The sequence below is a fragment of the Parasteatoda tepidariorum genome, chromosome 6, assembly GCF_982258835.1.
Source record: "Parasteatoda tepidariorum strain Cologne lab strain chromosome 6, Ptep-v5.0, whole genome shotgun sequence".
In the NCBI taxonomy this organism is placed as follows: domain Eukaryota; kingdom Metazoa; phylum Arthropoda; class Arachnida; order Araneae; family Theridiidae; genus Parasteatoda; species Parasteatoda tepidariorum.
Window position 1 is genome coordinate 18,779,646 of NC_141760.1, and position 22,708 is coordinate 18,802,353.

The 22,708-nt window shown below is 30.2% G+C and overlaps 1 protein-coding gene across 2 annotated transcripts in view; it reads left to right on the forward strand.

Moving 5' to 3' along the window:
• LOC107454090 (uncharacterized) overlaps positions 1-22,708 on the forward strand; it is a 93,071-nt gene that overhangs the window by 53,131 nt on the left and 17,232 nt on the right. For both annotated transcript variants that reach the window (XM_016071146.4, XM_087165497.1), the window contains exon 3: positions 2,787-2,890. In XM_016071146.4, coding sequence (XP_015926632.2) covers positions 2,787-2,890 — 104 coding nt within the window. The remainder of the gene's footprint in view (positions 1-2,786; positions 2,891-22,708) is intronic.

Genomic DNA, 22,708 nt, shown 5'->3' on the forward strand with positions numbered 1-22,708 from the left:
TAGCAGTGACGAGCATATCTAAGAAGGAAATCGCAATTAAAATAACGCGAATCTATATAAGAACTCAAATAGAAATTAAAATGGTGCTGATGGTTCTAGGAATTCCAATAACAGTTAAATCTAGAGACTGGAATACTTATTAAAACAATTAATAGCAATGATTCAAAAAAATTCTAAAATCAATTAAAATGGCTCTATCGAATCTAAAAATTAAATACCAATTTTAAAAGTACGAATGGATCTAAGAACTCATATAGCAACTAAAATGGTGCAAATAGATCCTAAGAACACGAATGGCAATGATTTATTTTGACAAGGCAACAAAACGTTGATTAAATAATGAAGTTCCGTCACGTTTACTAACTATCAAGACATGGCATACTTTCATCGGTTAACTAAATTACATTTTCCCCTACGATTTTTGATGTTTGCCGATTTGAAGGTACATTTTTTTGATGTTTCCCAAAATAGTTGGGATGCATATTTTTTTTTTTAAATTGAAGCAAATAAATAAAATAGTATGCATTGAAAGAAAATGTGAATGTTGCAATTAAAGTTTTCGATTTTTATTTAGTAATCTTTGGTTATGTAAATGCAAAAAGGTATAAAGGTCCATTCTAACATACAAAGTAAGAAGACGTTCACATTGTGAGCAAAAAACTCGTTTTATGTATTTAAAAAAAAACTCGTTTGAGGTATACTATGCATTTTAGAGCTAAATAAGACATGTTAATACTGAAATCGAAGTGTTTTTATGACAGATGAGCCATATGGAATAGAACATCTGCCTATTCCAAGCGTATAGTTACGATATTGATTGTGCCTCTTTAGAAAAGGAGCCAGGGTGTATTTTAATACCCACTGTGCCTCTAGTTAACTTTTGCAGCTGCCTTGAAATATATACCAGGGAAATTTCTTTTTTTTTTTTTAATCTCAGCATAAGCTTGCAAGATTATCTTGCATCGACGTAAATTTCTCAGTCTTTACTCCATCAGTAAAAATCCGTAACAATAGGTTTCTAAAATTCAATTATTAAAGCATTTTCGTTTAAAGAAAAATTTTAACGTTATTGTTTTTCCTATATTTTTGTAATTTATAATTAATATTAGAATTGTATTTCGAGGCAAATGTATTACTTAGTGTTTTTTTTTAATGTTAATCATATGAAAATTATTATATTGGCGTGGATTTATTTTAAATTTCATTCCTTTCGTACTACTGTTTTTAGTAAGCTCTCAAATGACTACTAGTTATATGAAAATATAGTAATAATATTTAACGTAAAATTACTGAATCAGTCTATTTAAATATATATATTTTTGCAAAAATTGCGGAATAATATTTTACGGTGAAAATAGATTTTGCAGTAAAATGGATTTTAAGGATGATGTACCAAAAGTGCCGATGTGTTTCAAAGCATTCTTTTTTTTTCTTTTTCTTTTTGAAAAAAAAATCCTGGTTTGAAATAACTAAACTCCGTTGCAAGCTAAGAAAAGACCATTGCGGTATAGAATTTAAGTAATCATCCGCCTCTGTATATAGTTCCGGTTTATTTCGTAATAAGATTACATAAATATGCTTTCAAAACATTATAAAAGCTTTTAAAAGTTAAACATGTCAATCAGAAATTTAATTCGTGCTATCTGTTACGATATATATCATAAAATTATTGAAAAAAAGGGCTTATAGTTTCATAGTCTTTTTCTGAAATCCTAAACTTGAAGACATATTTTGATAACAGAGCATTCGTTCTTAAAAAAGAAACAACTATATGACGTTGCAAGAGCATTGGATTTGATTGGACTGCTGGACTTTGATTGGACTTTCGCCCTAGAAGAAAATCGTCTGCAAGAAACAATATTTATTATTCTTTTTCATCAGTTTCTTTAAATGTGAATAGCAAGATGTATATTTGTTACGAGTTTTAGATATATTATTTTATTAATTCTTATTACTTGTTAATTGATTATTGCTGTTAATAAGGAAGCAAGCAAAAAGGAGTCTGCGCAACGTCGTTTCGTTTCAAGAGTTGGCGATGTTGATATACGCTTGTGCTCGGAGCTTGGCATCCATTTGGCATGCACTTCATAAGCCAACAGGCTCTCTCCATAGGGATAATGGTTTTTTTCTTAGCTTGCAACAGAGTATAGTTGTCAAAAAGTATACACATCAGAAACCGCAAATGAGTAAATAAACGCAGAAAGCACAAAAACGTTATTGAAATATAATGAATGACTGCAAAGAAAGGCAAAACTGTAAATATCAAAAGCATTTTGATTGCCAAAGCTTGCAAAGGAAAGCTTGCAAAGCTTGCTTAGAAACACTACATAAAACAATAGAAATGATTTTAATGCTTTACATTACAAATTCAGAAATAACTGACTGATTTCGATAACTGACTGACTCGACTGATTTCGATAGTGCTTTTATTTCTTCTCGCTTAAATATTTACATGCCACCTTTGATGTGTATATTTATTTGTTTTAATAACTGACAAAAACTTGAAACTTGAACACAATTTTAGATTTTGGTAGTTTTTTACATTTCTCCTTATGTCTATAACATTTTAAATTTTGAAAAAAAGAAGAAGAAAAAAGAAAATCAGCTTGGTTATTTCAGTTTTGGTAGTTCTATTTTACAAGAACAAAATAACTAATTATTAAAGAATTCGCTTCTTGGGCACTGTGTGACAAATCAAAATATTTCTCCTTCTTTTTAATACCGAGATCTTAAATAAAGTTTTAAAAACAATGTTTGGTTTATCCTTTCTTTTTTTATTCGTACAGGTGTTCCGGAACGTCTCATTGTAGTTTTAACTTGACAGAAGATCATCCTGACAGAGAATGTTTTTGTAAAGGAGTCATTATTCTTGTCTATTCCTGTGTTAAAGGTAATTTTTATACCGAATTCAAATTACAAAATTGAATTCGATGTCTAAAAAATTTGTATACATGTTGAATTTTTGCAGGGAACATAGAAATAATTTATTAGCCTTTTTGACTAACAGCACCTTGCATGCATATTATGTCGTAATCTGCCTCGATGTGGCTTACTGTGAGAAAATTTCTTTCAAAATTTTGTTATTACCAAAAATATATTTAAATGACTGAAAAGGTATATTTAAATGATATTTAAATGACTGAAATTTAATTTAACTAACTTTCAACAATTCACTTAAGAAAAATAAAGTAAAATTAAAATTTTTATATACTATTCCCCTTATTTATTGTCATTTTTTTGAATTCAAATTTTTCTTTGATAAAAATTTTTTCATATTTCAAACAATTTCTACATTGTATTTTTCTACCAAATTTTTTTTCTAGCTTTATGCATTTTAAAGGTATTTTCCTCGGATAAATATTTTGAATAGCTCCTTAAAAGTGTGTTTCATGTTTTTATCAATGCAGTAAAAAAATAAAATGTTTTTTTAAGTAAATTACATTTAAAAAAATTAAAAAAATGAAGAAAATAGCGAGATTTTGACAGAGGTAAATGTGTTATTACCTATGTATAGTGTACTATCAACAGCGACCTTTGGCTTTGTTTACTTAAAACGTGTGCAACTAAAGCAAACATATTTTATGATTTGCATTAGAAAGGTATTATCGCGTGTCAGTAAGTTTGCGAGGAAAACTACTCCAAATCTCATAATTCCGTCGTTTTACATTACTACACTAAGATAAACATTCTAGTAAAAATACCGTACTGTTTGGCAATAACATTTCTGATAAATAAAAAAAAACAATTTTTATTAATAAATTGCAGGATTAATACAGGATTTAAATGATTTATTTCGTAATTTTCTCCGTTCGATTTACAGGAAATTCTACTCTACAAAATTATAGTTCTTATTACCACTCATTTAGTAAAAAATACAAAACTGAAAAGTAAATTTAACCGAATAAATGGTTTTTATGCCTTGTTCTAAGGTATCATGATAAAATTACCGAATGTTACCACATTTACCAAATTTTGTCGCATTTTGTAAAAATGTATTTTATTGTTTATTTCACACCCAAAGCTCTTCGGTAAAAATTACCGAGCTTTATAATGTTTCCGTACAGATAGAAACACAGTAAATTTTATCATATTCTGGTAGTTTTGACCATAATTTTCTTCACAGTGTATACTTAAGTAAAAAATCTTTTGCCCTCTATTGATGTATTTTTAGTTTTGAATCAAGCAATGTTTTCTTTTACGGTTGACTTACCGGTTTTGTTGACAATAATTTTCCTCGCGTGATATACCTATTAGAGTAACACTTATCTATAATAATATACTCCTCAATGGAAAAAATTCATTAGCTTAAAAAATTATGGTGAAAAGTAATCGCCATGTTTCGGGAGCTCGAAATAAGGCGCAAATGATCAAAATCACCAATACGTGAAACTATTTTGTATATTTTGGTAGTATATTAGTAATATTTTTTTTCATTTTGTAATAATGTATCAATAATATTTCGTTTAATTGTGTAGTAATATATTAATACTACATAGTTCACCTGTTTGTGGGTCAGGATAATGAGCACCTTGTTTTGAGTGCTCGAAACAAATCGACGTTTTCCGACTTGATATTTGAAGATAATGAAATTTCAAAAATTAAAGTGGTATATCTTTCCACCTAAGTTTCTTTGCAATGTTCATTTCACAGAATACATAATATTTAATTATTGCATTTTGTTTACTTTCTCTATTAAAGAAGATTAGGCCGTTGTAACGCAAATTTTCTATTTTTGAGACTTAGAAGTCTGTTTAATGACCAAGTGTAAAATGTTCAGTGATTAGCTGCGTAACAGGTATATTATAACACAAAAATAGAAATTTACCACATTTACATATGTATAATATGTGGCAACATTCTGACTCAAATTTTCTTCACCAACTCAGAGAATACGCTTTTTAGAATTAAATATTATATATATAAATAAATAAATAAATTTTATATATATATATATATATATATATATATATATATATATATATATATATATATATATATATATATATATATATATATATATATATATATATATATATATAATAAATAGACACAAGAAAACACGAAGAAAGTTAAGAAAAACAATAAGTTTTTCTTATCACTCTTTTCTTATCAGAAAGCACTCTGTTTTGCGGATATAATCGTGTGGGGTGATGAAAAGATTATATCTTTTTTTTCCGGCTTTTTAAATAAAATTTCTTCCTTTTTTTTTTCTTTTCTTTTTTTTTTAAACTGTTGTTTGTTATTTTTTTACTTATTATTTCACCCCCGCCCTTTTTTTTCATATGTCTATAATTTTTCTTTGTTTTATTCTACATTTTGAACTTTTATATATATATATAAACAATATTTTGAATCATTCTTGAAAATTTTCCCATTCATGTATGTTCATTTGAATTCACTACTCGCTTTATGTTTTTTTCTGTTTTTTCTTTACATTTTATTTTTTGTTTTTTTTTGCGTGATATTTATTACTTAATATGTTCTATTCTATTTTGTTTCAAACATTTTTTTGTGCGCTCCTTTCACTATTGTATTGATAAATTTTGCTTTGGCTAAATTGATACAATATTAAAAATCACTCATTTTTGCGGATCTAATCATGTGAACTAATGAAGAGATTATATCCATTTTTTCCGGATTTTTATTAATTTTTTCTTCTTTTTTTTTTGAACAATTTCCTTCTTTTCATTTTTCATTATTCTGTAATTTTTTCCATGTTTTCTCTACATTTTGAACTTACATATAAATATTTCTGAAATCATGGAAAGAAAAAAATAATGGTTTGAATGTAAAATTTGATGCATTGATATTGAATGAATTAGATAGATTTGGATTGTATGCCACTTAACTTATGCTATCCATAGTATGATGCATTTAAAAGAAAGAAGTTCCGCGTCATTGTGTAACGCTGGCATAAGCTAATGCAGGAAATTATCTAAACGATTGTGACAAGTAATTTATCAATTTCATGATGATGCTGATAATTGTAACAATACTTATTATTTTCTACCACTTTAAATTCACATCAATTTACCCATCGAATACATAGCCTTGCGTGGAACAATTCTAACCTCCAAATAAACGCGTGCTCTGATTTTAGAACAATCGAAGAGTTCTTCACCTTGAAGTGTGGGTCACTAACCGTTAACCATGAGTGGAATATATCGTTCACATATCGTCAGATGGTCGCTCACGTAATAGTTCGACCTTCGAGGGGGGTCGGACGCTTCGCACTTCACTGTAACGCAAACGAATTTTCAATAGGTGTGACGCAACGTCACGCCCTGGTACGCCATGGGAGCTCGAAATGAATTTTGTGCGCCCCTCTCTCTAGGGCAGGAAAAACATAAAGCTGTTATGAGTTTTTCCCCCCCCCCCAAAATCTGTAACAGATGGGTGGTCTGTTTGACATTTATCTTGCTTTTGACTTTTTTTTATTATTATTTATTTAACTAGTTGCCACTTCGCTGGTGATACAATAAAATAATAAGATCGAAAGAATAATAATGTTTTCGCACACAATAAAAAAAATGGATACTAAAAATTCTGGAAATTTTCATTCTTTTTGACAAAATTTTTTTTTAGAAAATGTCCCGAGAATTATGTTTCGTCAAATTAAGTTTAAAGCAGCGGATTGATCTTAATTAATGCAGCCTTAGATATCTAAATTAAATCCTGAAAGCTACCTATATTAGTAGCACCTACATTAGTCAACCCATATAGACTTAGCAACCCATATTAGTCCCTGAATGCAACCTATCTAATTCAGTGTGATGCAACATATTTAATTAGGTTTAAAGCAACATTTATCTAATCTATTTCAACAAATCTAATAAGGCTAAATGCAACACACCTAGCTTAGTTAATGCAACGCATCTAAAAAATTTCGATCCTAACTAAGCTTAATGGAACAAATCGGTTTCGGCAATTGATTAATAAGTTTTGCATAAAATGAAAGGATTATAGGTAAATGAGTTCTCAGTCATCGTCGTGAATCAAACCGGAGAAACTTAACAAGTAAGAGCACTGAACCCTATACCATCCTGTTACACACTATACGGTTTTATAATCAAATAAAAAAAAAATGAGAGAACTTCTAAAATGCATAGAGATGGTGCACGAGTGCGGAAACTTCGCCAAATATTCAAGTGTTCACTTTTCGCTAAAAATTTCGTGATTACGCGAAATGATTTTCAAAAATAACGAAATACAGCTCAAAAATATGTGTCTAAAATTGCAGATAGTAATGCTTGAAACGTAATCGTATAGCACCAAAAATTAAGACTACACCGTTTAATAACTTCTTGAGAGAATGCTTTCTTGATTCCCTGCGAGAATAGCCCTCCAGATAAAATAAATACATAAAAAGGTAATGGGTTTAATTCCATCCATTAGTGATGGTGGTGCCAAGCCCTTGCCCGAACTCCCACGAAATATAACATGGGGCACTTTTTCAAAATTAGTTTGCCATCCACGAACATATTATGGTCTCTATACTTATTCTCAGTCTTTCTTTACGTGGTTCTCCACTATCGTTATTATTCTATATCTAAACACTGAGGAATGCTCTAGCTTGTGATTCCTAAACTATGGTATTGTTTTTGTGCCATTATTTGTGCTTAATTCACGCTTCATTTAATGTGTAGCCCAAAGAGTAGCCTATCTTTTGTAGCACAACCAGCATTACTTTAACAAATCTGCTACTGCTGCCAGCTATATTCTTTTACTAGATTTTGCGATATAACGCATACTGTACAAACCTAATGCTTTATCTAGACTAATTTGTAACAATACAATGGGAGGCTATTTTAAAAAAAGGAATTGAAATATTTCTGTAAAATTAAATAACTATTATATTCTCAATTGGATGATTGCAACTCGAGAGGAAGTGAAGTGATTATAAGCTTAGCCACTTGATTTAAATTCTATATTTTAATTTCATGTCTGTAAGCTACGTCACGCGTGTGTATCAAGCCTAATTGGCTTCTGAGTAGACAAATGCCATGACAGACAATGCCAGACAATGCCACTTGCAGGTATAAAATTGTCCTTAGGATTAAAAAGATTATTAAAAGTTAATTTGTCTTACGTAAAAGTATATTTTTCTTTAACAATATTCTTTTTTATTCATTTTTTAATTTAAATAAATTCTTAACGGAATATTTATTTTAACGATGAAACATAATATCAGCATACTTTGACCACAATATAGTGCAAATTTGTTTGCAAATTATGCTAAATTTAATCATATATCTGTTAAAAATAAACCATAGTATCGCATAATAAAATTCAATCGAACGCCTATTAAGGTTATGTATGGTTGATTGAATATAAACAATAACAAGCTTCCTGAAACCGAAAGAAATTTAGGAAACTTCCGGTGTATCCCTCCGCTTATGTTACGCTAACGATGGCGATGTGTGAACAGGCTTAATAGTCTAGGAAGTTTAATTATTGTGATTTATGTTTAAATTTGCGGTACAATTTACCATTCATAAGAATTTTCAGTAATCTATAAATTCTAACTGCTTGTGAGCGTAATACTAATTTATGAAAATTAATATCATAACATTAATGAAGAGTAAGGTTTGCCATGTTTTGAATGTTATCCCTCATTTGGCTATATTTGTGTAAAATATCACCGTTAGTTATTTTTTGGGTTGCATCTTGCAGGGCATAGCATGTTTACAGAGTTTTTCAAATTCTTATGTTGTTTGTTTCGTTGAAATTTAAATTTAAAATACGCATATAATTGGAAACACTATAAGTGTAATAATATTTGATGGTGCCCTTTTTCAAGCATAGGTGTAAAAATCAATCGAGAGTAGTAACCCGAAAGTCTTACGACGAATTTCAACCCCTAATGCTATCTATACTTATAGCCTGGTTGGTAGGGCACTGGGTCCATGTCCAAGAGGTCGTGGGTTCGATCTCCTCCGGCCGTGAAGACTCTCCGTGTAGTTTGTAAATGGTGACTGATGCACGTTAAATCTGTCGAATCACAAAGTCTTGCGTGTTACCATAACAAATCAGACCTCTGGGGGTACTGACCCAGGAGTTTCCATGTATTCTGGATTGGTTCAAAATTACAAGGCTACAGAGTTGAACATTAGTAGTCGTAAGCCCAAAATTGGGTCGGTTGTTCAACGACGGATATAAAATATGATAATCATCCATAGCAAATTGCCCAATATCGTAGTTGTAGAGAGCAGAAAATTAACAGAAGAGAAAATTAATTCTTTTATAATACTCTTATACTAAATAGTGAGCCAAATATTTAATAAGTTACATTGAACCACACCACCAGAATAGAAATAAATTGACTTAGTCTATTACAGTTGTTGTTGATCCCTCAAACAATACACTTTTTCCACTAGTCACTTTCATTTAATTACAGAAATAGGGATGTAAATTAATACCGAGTACTAACGTCACTTCTTTCTTTTCTGAGAATAGAATAAATAGATCGATGATTTTCACCAGCATTCCTTATGGGTACCCCAATCGAGAAAAAGCTAATATTCTCTTACCAACCGATAACATAATAGAAGGATTATATTTTTTGAGACAATTAAGTTTCGGGAACCAAGAGAAACGCTTCATCCCAGAAGGGTTTATTCTTTTCATCTTTTGTTTCTATTTGCGTTCTTGTTATATTTAATTTTTCTGTGAGGTCATTGTTATTAAAGGTTGCTGTATAAGCAAAAGTTTTACACTTATTTATTCTTTTCAAGAGAACCGCATTTGCTCAGTATAGGCACGGAAATTTCATTTTTATTTTACATTTTATATCCGTCGTTGAACAGCAGACCCAATTCTGGGTTTACGACTGCCAATGTTCAACTCCGTATCCTTGTAATTTTGGTCCAAATCCGGAAGACAAGAGATCTCCGGCATCAGTACCTCCAGAGGTATTGATTTGCTATGGGAACATGGAGGACTTCGTGACCCCGATAGATTTAGCGTGCATCAGTCACCATTTACTGCACGGAGAGTCTTCGGTCGGCGGGGATCGAACCCACAACTTCTTGGACATGGATCCGGTGCCCTACCAACCAGGCTAACCCGGCACCCATAGAACTGTCATTGTGAAGAACATCGATCCCCAGTGGTAACTTGAAGCCCACGCAGCTTCAAATCGATAGATATAAGCTTGTATAGGAAATAAAAGCGGCCTGCGCACAGTCCTGACCATATTGCTACAATCACAAAATCATGAAGCCATAACCTCCATGGCACTTGGCCTACATCAGGCTGTTGCAGGAATGCTTTACTTTTATTGTGTAATGAAGGATAAAATAAGTTTTCGAATTTAATTATAAATTACTAACAGTCCAAAAGAATTTATTTTGTAACCTTATTCTGTTGTATTTTATATTATTAGAAAGCTATAAAAAGGTTAATTTCAAGGGAAAAAATCTTACAAATCATACCAAGGCCAAATCCTCGGCATTGCAATTAATTTTCATAATGGCAGACTATGTTATGAGCGCATAAGGTGATGACGAATGTGAGAACTTATGTGCTACTTAAACACATTAACCAACCATAATACGTTTAAGTAGCTCTTTTTTTTTCTTCTTATACAGGCCGTGATCAGCACATCATTTTACTAAAGGAAGGCCCTCATTTCGAAAGAAAGAACCTCAATTATTATTTTACATTTTAATTTTTTTGCATTTTCATTTATAATAAAATTTAAAAATCCGATTTTCTTTATTATACTCGTGAATAAAATGTGCTTAAGCCTACATGCTAAACGAGCGCCATCTGTGCTTCTCTGTGACAACTCCTTTCTTTATACGCTCAAAGAAAGATAATCGAACGCATAAAGCTAAGAGTAGATTTAATCAGTAGAATAGAGTTTGATACAGTTCCTGACAGCAGAACTCGTTTTTACTACAATTGAAATAATTTTTTTTATTACCATCATTGAATAACTGGGGACTCCCCAAACCATTGGAGCATTATTTTACCCCACTTGGGGTTTTGTTGAACAAGTTTTATATACGAGTATAATAATCACTTCAGCGCCCCTTAAGAGTTAAGGGTAGCCGCTCTCAAATTTATAAAATACACACATCTGCTTTGTAGCTCCCCGACGCTATGGTTAAACACCCCGATTATGGCTCGCGATTCTTCCCCATTCTACCTAAAATCAAATTGAAGCCATGTGGCTCTTTTCCAGCTATTTAATGTCGCCAAAAAAAATAAAAGAAACTCCCCTCCTCAATTAGGCACCTTTTTTTATTTTCATAACTTTGCAGTTAACGAGGCATGATATACACTTGTGGTTATTTAAAATTAACTGGCACGTGCTGGGGTTTTTTGTGCCCGATTTCTAATTAAGATTTGAAAGAAAAAACTCATTGTGTTTGCTTTAATTAGTTAAAAAGGACAAGGAACATTTAGCATCAGAGACAGAACGCTTTTTTTTATAGACGACTGCTTTCTTAAATTAATAAATCAAATTAATAGATTTTTTTCTTAATATATTAGACAGTAAGTTCATAAATTGGTAAAATATATATATATATATATATATATATATGTATATTGATACTGTCATCAGTGGGTGTGGATTGCGTAGCTGATTCCAATGATGAAACTGAAATTTTAAAGAAAAAATCGTAAATTATATATTTTAATGATAAAAATCATTTAACACTTAACATACCATCACTTTACTTATGATTTTTGAAAGCTGCCATCGTACACAGAAGTGGCCTTCCACTAACCTTTTGCTCACTTGGCTCTTTTATCAATATTAACCACTAAAAATGCAAAATTTTTACTATTTAATATTCGTAGGACATAATTCAATCTATTTTACTTAAAATGCACTATCATCACAAATAATTCCGATAGCATTATCTAAAATGTTCATCAAAACTGCTCTTCCAATAAAGGGTTAAATACGCCCTCTTAAAAGGGTTTAGGTTAGTAGAACATAACACCACGAGTGAGTTTTAGAGTTGCTTATTTATTTATTTATTTTTCATCATGCCATTCAAATAAACTAGCAGTTTAATCTTTTTCATAAGCTCTTAAGAACCCAATTTGGAAAGAAAACGAATGTTTCTGCTTACATGTTAACCTACTACGTATTATTATAGGTCCGGAATTTCTTTATTTGCTCTGCAATTAGTTGAAATTTTTGAATAATTTTTCTTTCATTTTAGTCATTGAATATGTGTTCTATTGAAATTGTGTACTATTGAAATTTTGTTCAGTTGAAGTTAACCGAACAAAATTGGTAATTATTTTTTTCTCGCTTTGTAATGAACCGAATTTTAAAATTCAAGGTTACAAGTACTTTTCAAACTTGAACTTTAAAAAATCAAACTTTGGAAAAGTTGTAAAAATACTTACTTAAAATTATAAATTCTCTAATTACTAAGTTCAATAGAACGTATTTCAATGAATACACGGAGAAAATAATTCTGATAAAATTACCACACTGTGTGGCAATGATATTTTTTTAGGGGGGAAAACCATAATTCTGATTAATTAAATCAAATATGCCATATTTGAACCACTCATTTAGTAGTTTTTCTGTTCTTATAGCAACGGTTTACCGGAAATTCTGTTTTTTTAAATTTATAGTTCTTGTTACCACACATTTAGCAAAAATACAAAGTTGAAAACTAAATTAAACTAATAAACATATTCTAAAGTATCATGTTCAAGTTATCAAATTTTATTCTACATTATTAAACTATATTTTATTGTTAATTTTAACAAAATTATTACCAAAGCACTGCGGTAAAAATTACATAGCTTTTTGGTGTTCCCATAGAACCAGAAACACTGTAAATTTAACCTTATTCTGGTAGATTTGACCATAAATTTTTTTTCTTTATCAGTGTAAAATGAATAAAAAATTATTCAAAAATATGAATTAGTTATTGAATAAATAAGGAAACTCCGCAGGTTAGCATGGAGCAGTCAAAATTTTTTCCTCCGTGAGGAGGACCTTTAAGCTGTCTTTAAGATAAAGTTTTAAATTCGTCGAATATCATTAAGTGTCAAATTAATTTGCTATTCATCGAATTTCAATATATAAATAATCTCCTCCTAAATATGTCTTAGTAATCGAACAGTTTATATTACACTGACAAATATGTTGAAACTTGTTATTATTAAAATATTCTATTTCCAGAAAACGATTTTCATTTATCCTTTCCCGCCACTTTTAGAAATGTTCTTTTTCCCCACTAGAAACATCATCGAGAAAATAATCAATAAGGCGACATGTTTACAAAATAAACTGTGAACATACGCAGTGAAAGTAGAAACAGGGATGGAAATACAAAAAACGTCTATACAGGGGAGCAGACGAGAACCTAAGAGGATGCTTGATTCTGCCTCTTCCTGTTCTGCAAGGACCGATGGAGGACGGGGTTTCATTGTTCTGTCCCTTCACCACCTGTTTGTCTGGCTAAGCTTGCACGCGCCTGGCACGAGTTTTGTCATCTGCCTCGATGACACAGTCTTGCATTCTAGTGAAATATGATAAGACCCAGTCACGAGTTAGAAACCCGCGCCATTTTATAACGGTTTCAAATTATACTTTTAATGCGTACTTTTAGAAGAATTTACCTATCAATTACCTACGTCTTTTTTACCTTCAGTTTCACCCTTATTTAGTGTTAAATATATATTTAACTATTTAGTTGAAAGATTTGAGAAACTTGGCGAAATCTGAATATCATATTCCTGGGAAATTGTTGTTCGAGGAGAAAACAAAGCCGTTTTATAGATCACGTTCTAGTTCAAATTCTCGCCATGCTGATTTTCTTTTTAATCATAATATCAACGGGAAAATTAGAAACAAAAACTGAACAGTTATAAATTAAGAATGAAATGAAAATAAAAAATAAACGGAAAATTTTGTTTTGTTCACAAGATCTGCATCTAAAAAAAATTTTTTTCTCATATTTTTTGTGAGTATAATTTAGCTTTCTATATTTAACTCTTTCTACATTCTTTATTTCTTTCTAAATTATTCTTTGATTTATCTTTCTATATAATTTTTCATATTTATGGGATATTATTGATTTAATAAAGTATAAAGCTTTCTTATCGATATCGTTCAAAATCAATTATCAATATTGATCTTCTAATTTTCATTTATATACTTAATATCATCGGTAAATTTAGAAACATAAACTGGGCGATTCCACGAAAAGTGGACCTGAGTGACTAAATTTTCAAAATTATCGTAAAATCAAAAATGACACAATTTTGGAATCTAGAAGATGTACATTTTTTAATAGTTAAGATAGTTTTTTGAATTACAAAAAATATTTATGTGAATTCTAACAAAAGGTGGAACACTATGAATTTTAACAGGAGTTCTCTTCTTTGTTATGTTATATTCCAATGGAGTTCTTAAAATATTAAAGAGCAATAAAATAGTTTTTAGTAATAAATATAACTATTTTACTCTTTTATCATTGTTTAATGTATTTTTTTAATTTGACCTAAATTTTTTTGCTTGTTTGAAAGTCGATTAATCAAGATAGTCTAATTTCCCAGTAACACACGTAACATAATTTTGCATTTTTTTCTGTAAAAACTTTAGTAAAAAAGAAAATTTAAAAATTTTTTGTTTTATAAATTAAGAAGGCAAGATATGCAACGGAAAAAATTCTTGAATTAAAACTGCCAATAGTTAAAATTTTATAATTAATTTTATTCAAGGTAACACACGTAACGAAAAGTTACGCGCGTTACTGTTATGTGTGTAAGAGGTACTTATACACTTTATTTATTTTCAATAAAAAATTTAAATAATGTTCGGACATTTTTTATAACCGCCGCACAACTTCAATGCCACAAATACGGAATTGTAAGATTGTGGTTTTTTGTAAAATCAGGTCGGTATAAGCATTAATAAAAAAACAGCATAATAAGACGATAATTTTGAAACTTTTGGAAATTGTTTTCCCAAACTTCTATTTGTTATACGTTTATGTTTAAGTAGAATATTTCGACTGCATTTGCTAGATTATTATGAAATAGATAAGCTTAAAATAGTGTCCTTATCTGGATTTAAAAGAATGAGAAGATGAAGAAAAAAAGAAAAGAGCATAAGATTCTGCACTTCAAAGGAAGGAAAATAAGGAAATAATGAAAGTTAGACTTGAACTTTCAAAACAGATTGATAATGATGTAAAAGATTCACCACTAAGTATTTCAGATGAACTTAATTATTAAATGGATTTTCTTCAAAAGTTAGATTGTTTATACTATGCTTGAATTGAAACAAGAGCTGGTTCTCTGGATTATTACGGGGAAAAACGGGCAATAAAACGAAAGAACTATCCAACAATGTTTCTAAGAGAGGCTTATACTGATTTTTGTCAGTTGCATCCTAAACATTGTTTAATATTCCATATTTAGTGCTTTATGACTAAAAACAAATATCATGAAATTTTTATTCTTTAATTGGAAGGCTAAAATTAAGTTTATGACAATACATGGTGATGGTAGAAGTATTTATGTATATAAAGTAAAAGAAATTTTGGATCTAATTGTTGGAAGGGGGCTTCTGATACTTACAAAAATTTCTCATTGCTTGTTATAGGTTTCTAACCATCATTTATTGTAGTTTGGTAACGATGAGAAAAAGATGATAATAGCTCACAATAAAAAATATATAATGGCAAATGTGCAAGAAGAATGTTTTGAAATAACTCTTGAAAATTGGACTAACTTTCAATAATACGTAAGAGTTAAAAGAATCCGAGGTGATACTTTCCAAACAAACATATCTAGCATTAAAACCAGGGGAATTCAAGTTGACTTTGCAGAGACATATTCTTTTGAATATCAAAACGAATTTCAATCAGCATTATGCTATCCAGCCACAGTTCCGTTATTCACAGCAGCTGTTGTCTTAGACGATACTCTCCTAAAGAGTTTAAAATAGAGTCCTTTACAATATTTTCCTAAGGCAAACACAAAGGTGAAACAATGTCTGCACTTTTATTTTAAGACTGTTTAAAAACGATTCTACTTCAGAAGATGAGCTAACAGAAACCTTCTATAGTATTAAGTCAAGTTAAGAATTTAAAAATAAATATATGGTTGAATTATTTCATATTTTGTCAATCAAAATATAAAAAAAAAGAAATTAATTTGGAAATATTTTACGATATCACATGCAGAAATTCCTTCTATGGGATAGGTGTGTAGTACAAAATCTTGAAAGCGAAGCAAAAAGCAAAGTTATTTCTATCATTGTGTTGTTATACAAAAAAATTTATTTGCTATTCAGTGTTGTTTGCAAAGCTAACCAATCAACTCATGCCTAATACAACAGTATTATATATTAGCCAAAAGGAAATAAAGATATTAATTGAAAAGATCAATACATGGCAACGGTAATACAAAGCATAAAATCTTTGCATAAGTATCGTTAGATACTTGAATAAGATGCATAGATGCACATTGTGGCACACAAATAGTCAGTAGGTCAATTTCTGTTCCCTCCTGATCAGAAGTGCGCCTATAATTGAAATTAAAACGACATATGCTCTATCTCGGGAACATTATTGACACAAATGCACATGCTTGTAAACTTAAAATGCAATATTTGCATAAAATAATTGGAAAATATGCATATTTTTGTTTCCAAACAGAAATGATTTTGAAGGAATAGATGTGCCTAAGATTTGCTATGTTTTACTCTCTAAACCAGTATAAAGAAGGGCTACAACCATCTTTCCAGACCATTAACTATTTTATTTGCTAAAATAAATTGTTTTTCTTCCGCTAAATTAAAATAAATAAATGTTTTAGTGCAACATTTATGACTTCTAAGTTGAAATATTCACAGAGGGTAACACACGTAACGTTCAGTTAACACACGTAACGCACCAATTTCACCAAAATAAAGAAGTTTTTACTGTTGCAAGAAATTTTTAAAAATCACTAAACACAGCTTCGATATTGTATCTCTCTATAAAAGAAAATATCTTAATTTTTTGCCTTTATACTTCACAGAATTAAATGAATATATTCAAAGTTTCAAATATCTAGCATTATAAAGGGTAACACACGTAACAAAATTTCAGAAATTTTTTTTTTCAACATCAAATTAATTTGCGCCTTCAATATTCGTTTTGTAAACTTACAACACATATAGATTTAACAACAAATTAAGAAAAACGTAAAAAATATCTTACAAGTTTATTATAATAAGTGTTAAAGTTGAAATATGTCGTGTAAAAGTAACACACGTAACGAAAGAATCGCCCAACTGCGCAGTTCTAAATTAAGGTCAATATTAGAAACAAAGACTTTTTTTACTGTTAAATAATTAGTAGATAATAATAATTTCTTCTCGAATTTTTTGTGTGAGAAGTATTTTGCTACATTTAACACTTTTTATTCTTTAGATCTCCTTCTTTCTTAATTTATTTAGTATATTTTAAATATTTATTTTGTCCTAAGATTTCAAAATATAGTTATATTTTAGGAAAAACATTATTCTAGTAAACTATAAAAAAAATATTGGATATCGCATTCTAATTCAATCAATCTATACCTTAAAATTATTCGCTTTGAACATAATTTTTATTCTATATATCTTTGAGTAAAACAAGAGGGGAAAACATCACATTTATTTACATTTGAATATAAGGATTTTGTTTTACTATTGCATGATTTAGAAGAAGGTTACTATAGTTGGGCCGGATCTTTCTCCATTGTTCTGTAGCTATTGATAGAGGGACTACGCTTTAATTGAATGCTTTATGAAGTTGAAAAACCACCCTCTCGACGTGTGTTAATTTACGCTGTACTTAAAGATTGAATATTTGTACTTTTTCTAACTTTTCTACGTAGGAAAGTTATGGAAATTAGTGGGAATTTTATAATCAGTGTTAATTATCAAGTCAGCATGTGCATTACATGTTACATGCCAACATCTAGTTGCCTTCAATAAACCAGCCAAGCTTGAAGAAAATGTTGCCAAGACATGGAAATTATATCGCGGCTAAGATTTATAAAACTATAGTTGGGGATGTTGTTGTATCTGTTTCTATTAAGCATATCGGGAGTAATTAAATCCATAATTAGAAACTGATCCAGTTTATTCCTTCTAGATAGAAAAGGGCACTTGATTTTAATTTTTCCAAAATTTATGTAACATCTCATAACTGAATCGTGGTGGCTCAACAGATAGAGCGTTCGCGTTCACCTCTCAATGAGGTAAACTAGATTCAAATCCCAGCGGCGGCTGGTGGATACGAATTCTGCTCCTGGTTCAAACCGACCACAGTGCTGACATAAAGTATTCTCAGTGGTAGCCGGATCATGGCTTAGAATCTCCTTGGTCTGGCTATCCGTGGAAGTTTATCATGGTATGCATGCTCCATGTAACGCAAATGTGTGTTAGTGCCATTAAAAACTCATCCGCGTAGTTTAAACCACCAGTTTGTCCCAATGCTTGATCCAGGAGTTCCCTTGTCTTCTGGATTAGGTTCAAAATTGGCTGTTCAACGCCGGTTATAAAATTAAATAAAATTATAGGGTCTATGTCTAGGCAAGTACAGTGGAAAATAAACGTGTATAAAATTTTAATGTTATCTTAGTAATCGGGATTCGACAAAATATTCTCTCGTGGCAGCTTCAAAGATACTATTTTATTGAAAACGATGAAAATTTTATAAACTTTGAGCATTTTTTACAGTATTTTTTTAATCGACCGAATTTTTGTTTCTTATGAATATTTTCAATATATTACTTTTCACGTGTTATAATCAAACGGTTATATCGGTTCGGAAAATACGGAAGCTAAGATAATCAAAGTTCGTATTAGCGGGATTTAACTGTATTTGAAATTTTTAAGAACTAAAAACTAAACTTAAGTTTGGTTTTCTTTTAATAAAACATATACAGTGCGTAATATTATACAATTTCTCCTCGTATAATGTTTTAAAAAACTTTTTCTCATTTTATTATTTTCTGAACTTTAATTTCATGTCTTTCAGCTTGTTTATGCCGTAAAAGGATCAATAGTTCAATTTAAATTCTACTTTTAACGTAAACTATATAAACACACAATCCCAGAAGCAGAATATTTTCAAATGTTCTGCAACAGGACTTATTAATATATACAAACGTTCTGCAAGGATTTCACAGCGAAAAAAAGTTAGCTTTACATTAAAATACCGTATTTTTCGGTGAAAGCGGCGCTTCGTCAGAAGCGCCGCACCTCGATAAAAATGAATTTTTTTAAAAAAAAGTTATAGTAAGCGCCGCAATGGCGCTGAACCGCGTATATCAGCATCCTTTCAGAAGAGACCTTTAAATTACCATTTAGAATATCTGTATAATAAAAAATTACATTTTTTTATGCATTTCACAAAATAAAGTTTTAATTTCTAAATTATAATAAAAAATTTCTTTTTCAGCAAAAAAAAAGCAACAAAAAAAGTTTTCTCTTTCAGCAAAAAAAAAGAAAAGAAAACAACAAAACTATATAAAATAAAGTTGTTCTTACTAGTTGGCACCGCGCCAAAAAACAGAAGAACAGCAAAAAAATATTTATATGTTCAGTAGCTGAATTAAGGCTGAACTGATTACAGGAATCCGTAAAACAATGCAATAAGAAAAATAAAATAAAAATTTATTAAAAGAAAGATTTTAAAATAAAAAGATTTTAAAATTTATTACCGTTAACAATTTGAGGAAAAACTAATACATAATAACGAAACAGCTAATAATAACGAAATAACTAATAATAACAAGAATAAGAAATAACTAAGCAGGCCCCAAAAAAATTCTGAAGAAATTAGCGACCGGGAAATAAGTTTCACTTTCACAATCTTTGAGGGTGGAATTTTAGTGGGTAGAATGCCCTCTCCTTCAATGGAAATAACCCAATGTGACTCAATATTTAAAAGGGGTTGGGGAAAAGAACAGGGTATGGGACCCCTAATCCAGCATTCCAAAATTTGGCACTTAATCTGATCTAATCCTTTTTTTTTAATTTTTTTTTTAAGAAATTTATATTGATAAGACAAAAAAAAATCAGCTATATTCTTTTTATTTGGAATTTTATTCTGTTGAAGTAACTTACTTTATTTTATCTTTTAAAAATAAAAAAGCTTGAAAAAAAAATTATAAATCTGTGTCAAAAGAAACATCTGTTTCTTAAGCAGTTTAAAATAAAGTGAGAAGTAAAAACACTTGCATTTCCAATGAACAAAATAAAGAAATGGAAGTTGGAAAAAACTGATCAATCAATCTTGACAGCTGTGCTTGTGCTTTACCCCCAAATTTCCCTCTTCTGTTTGACCATAAATTGGCCACACCCAGTTGACATTGAAACTACCACGTGGACAACAAAATGAATTCTATCCTTTTTGCGGTTTTTTATTCGATTCATAAATTTTTTTTTTATTTTGCCGCTTTTTATTTTTTCTTGTTAATTGTTGCTTGCTTGTTTTTTTTTATCGTTATTAGTTTTTAGCTTGTTTTTAGTTGTTATTCATTGTTAGTTTCTTAGCATTAATTGTTAAAAAAAAAATTTTTTTTTTTGTAGTTCCCTGTTAGCTTTTTTTTTTCTTCTTGCGAGGTAAGCGTCTTTTGTTAAAACAAAATGTTATCTAAAAGAAAAAACGAGAACTATGATCTCGCTCCAAAGAAGAAACGATTATTTCTTCTTCATAGGATTCTGATTATTTCTTCTTGATTATATTATATAGATTATTATTTTGATTAGTAAAATTTCTCTTAAGATGGGCCAGTTTTAAATTCACCCCATCATAATCTACGATCGAAACTTGACTAAATTTATTGGTTTTTCTGAAATTAACAGTGGAATTGAATTATAGTAAAATTTGGGGGCCATATTGGAATTTCCGAAAGAGATCCGAAGTTCGGCATTTTGTCAGTCCCGTGAGTGTTGGATTTAGGGTCCTATACTTCCTTTTCTGTTCGCTCAAATTACAATTGCCAAGGCGCTAAATAGATTTCTAGCTTGCGATTTTTCCTTAAGCTGGGGGTGGATACAAGATGCATACCTTTTAAATTTTCTCCTTATGCGATGTTTTTTTAAAATTATTATTTCGTTTATTTATTTTCTTACAGGCTGCTGCCAAAAAGTTTGCTAAGAATTGGCGATGTTCTGCAGCAGATCGCGATATGGGCGAATATTTCGTCGACTTCGTTATTAATTTTTTTAAATAGTCTTTCTCTCAGAAAATTATTCCATCTTAAATAACTTTCCTTGACAAATTTTTTTGCTACTAAAAAATATTTCGTCGGAAGCGCCGCATGTAGGAAAAAAAAACAACTTTTTTTTCGATAGCGCCGCGGCTCTTCCGCCGAAAAATACATATTTTCATTTATTAAAATACAGGATCATACACAGATACTGTACATTATTTTTAAACCAAGGCAAACATTCTTGATTTGTTACTTTTTCAATCACTTTTGAGGTGAAAAATTTTGTTAATGACGATGAATTATTAATAAATTATTATCGCAGGAATATGCTGTCGCTTATTCAAGATTTCAAGATACAAATTGTTCTGCAGGACCTCGTTTGTTCTGCGACGTACGTCGCAGTTTTAGGCACTTTCTGCTTCTGGGCACACAATTATATAGACACGAAACATTTGCTTAATAAAATGCATTGATATTAATATAAAATAATTTTTATGATTATTTTAGTGTTTAGATAATGAAAGCAATCATTTCATTTAATGTTTATATATTACATTCAATGCAGATGTAGTGTTTCGTGCTCCTGAATAAATAATAACTGAAGTGAAATAAAATGAGGAATGATTACAGCTTAAAAAACGAGGTAAACGACACCTAAGAGATAATATTCAGACATATACTTCTGACACCTGCAGGAAAAACAACATTGAAGGAAACTATATCGTCTGGTTTTTTTTTTCTTTCAGAACATGAACACCTCTCTGAAAATCAAATCAAATTTATAAAATACACCTGAAATGGGAAATGCATGCGATTCAGACAATAATATATATATATATATATATATATATATATATATATATATATATATATATATATATATATATATATATATATATATATATATATATATATATATATATATATATATATATATATATATATATATATATCACATAAGACCTTATTGTTAAAATTATGAATAGGAATCGCGACATTATCTCGCGCATATGCGGCTTTTAAAATATTTATCAGATTTGTAATAGAAAAATAGTGTAATTATTCCCCGCAATACAACACGATTGAACCATGGTGGCTCAGGGGATAGAGAGTTCGCTTTCCAATGAGGTGAACCGGGTTCGAATCCCAGCGATGGCTGGTCGATACGAATTCTACCCCCGGCTTGCAACGACCACAGTGCGAACGTAAAATGTTCTCAGCGATAGACGGATCATGGGTTAGAGTACCCTAGCCGCCAAGCTAACCGTGGCAGGTTTTCGTGGTTTTCCTCTCCGTGTAACGCTAAAGTAGTTTAGTTCCATCAAAAAATCCTCCACGAAGGCAAATTTCGGCCAATGCTAGATCCAGGAGTTCCCTTTTCTTTTGGATTGAGTTCAGAATTTAAAGGCTACGGTGTTCTACGAAGTCGTAAACCAAACAATTGGGTCAGGTGTTGAACGACGGATATAAAATAAAATTTAATATAACACGATTGAAAAACTACTCTCAAATTTATTTGAAT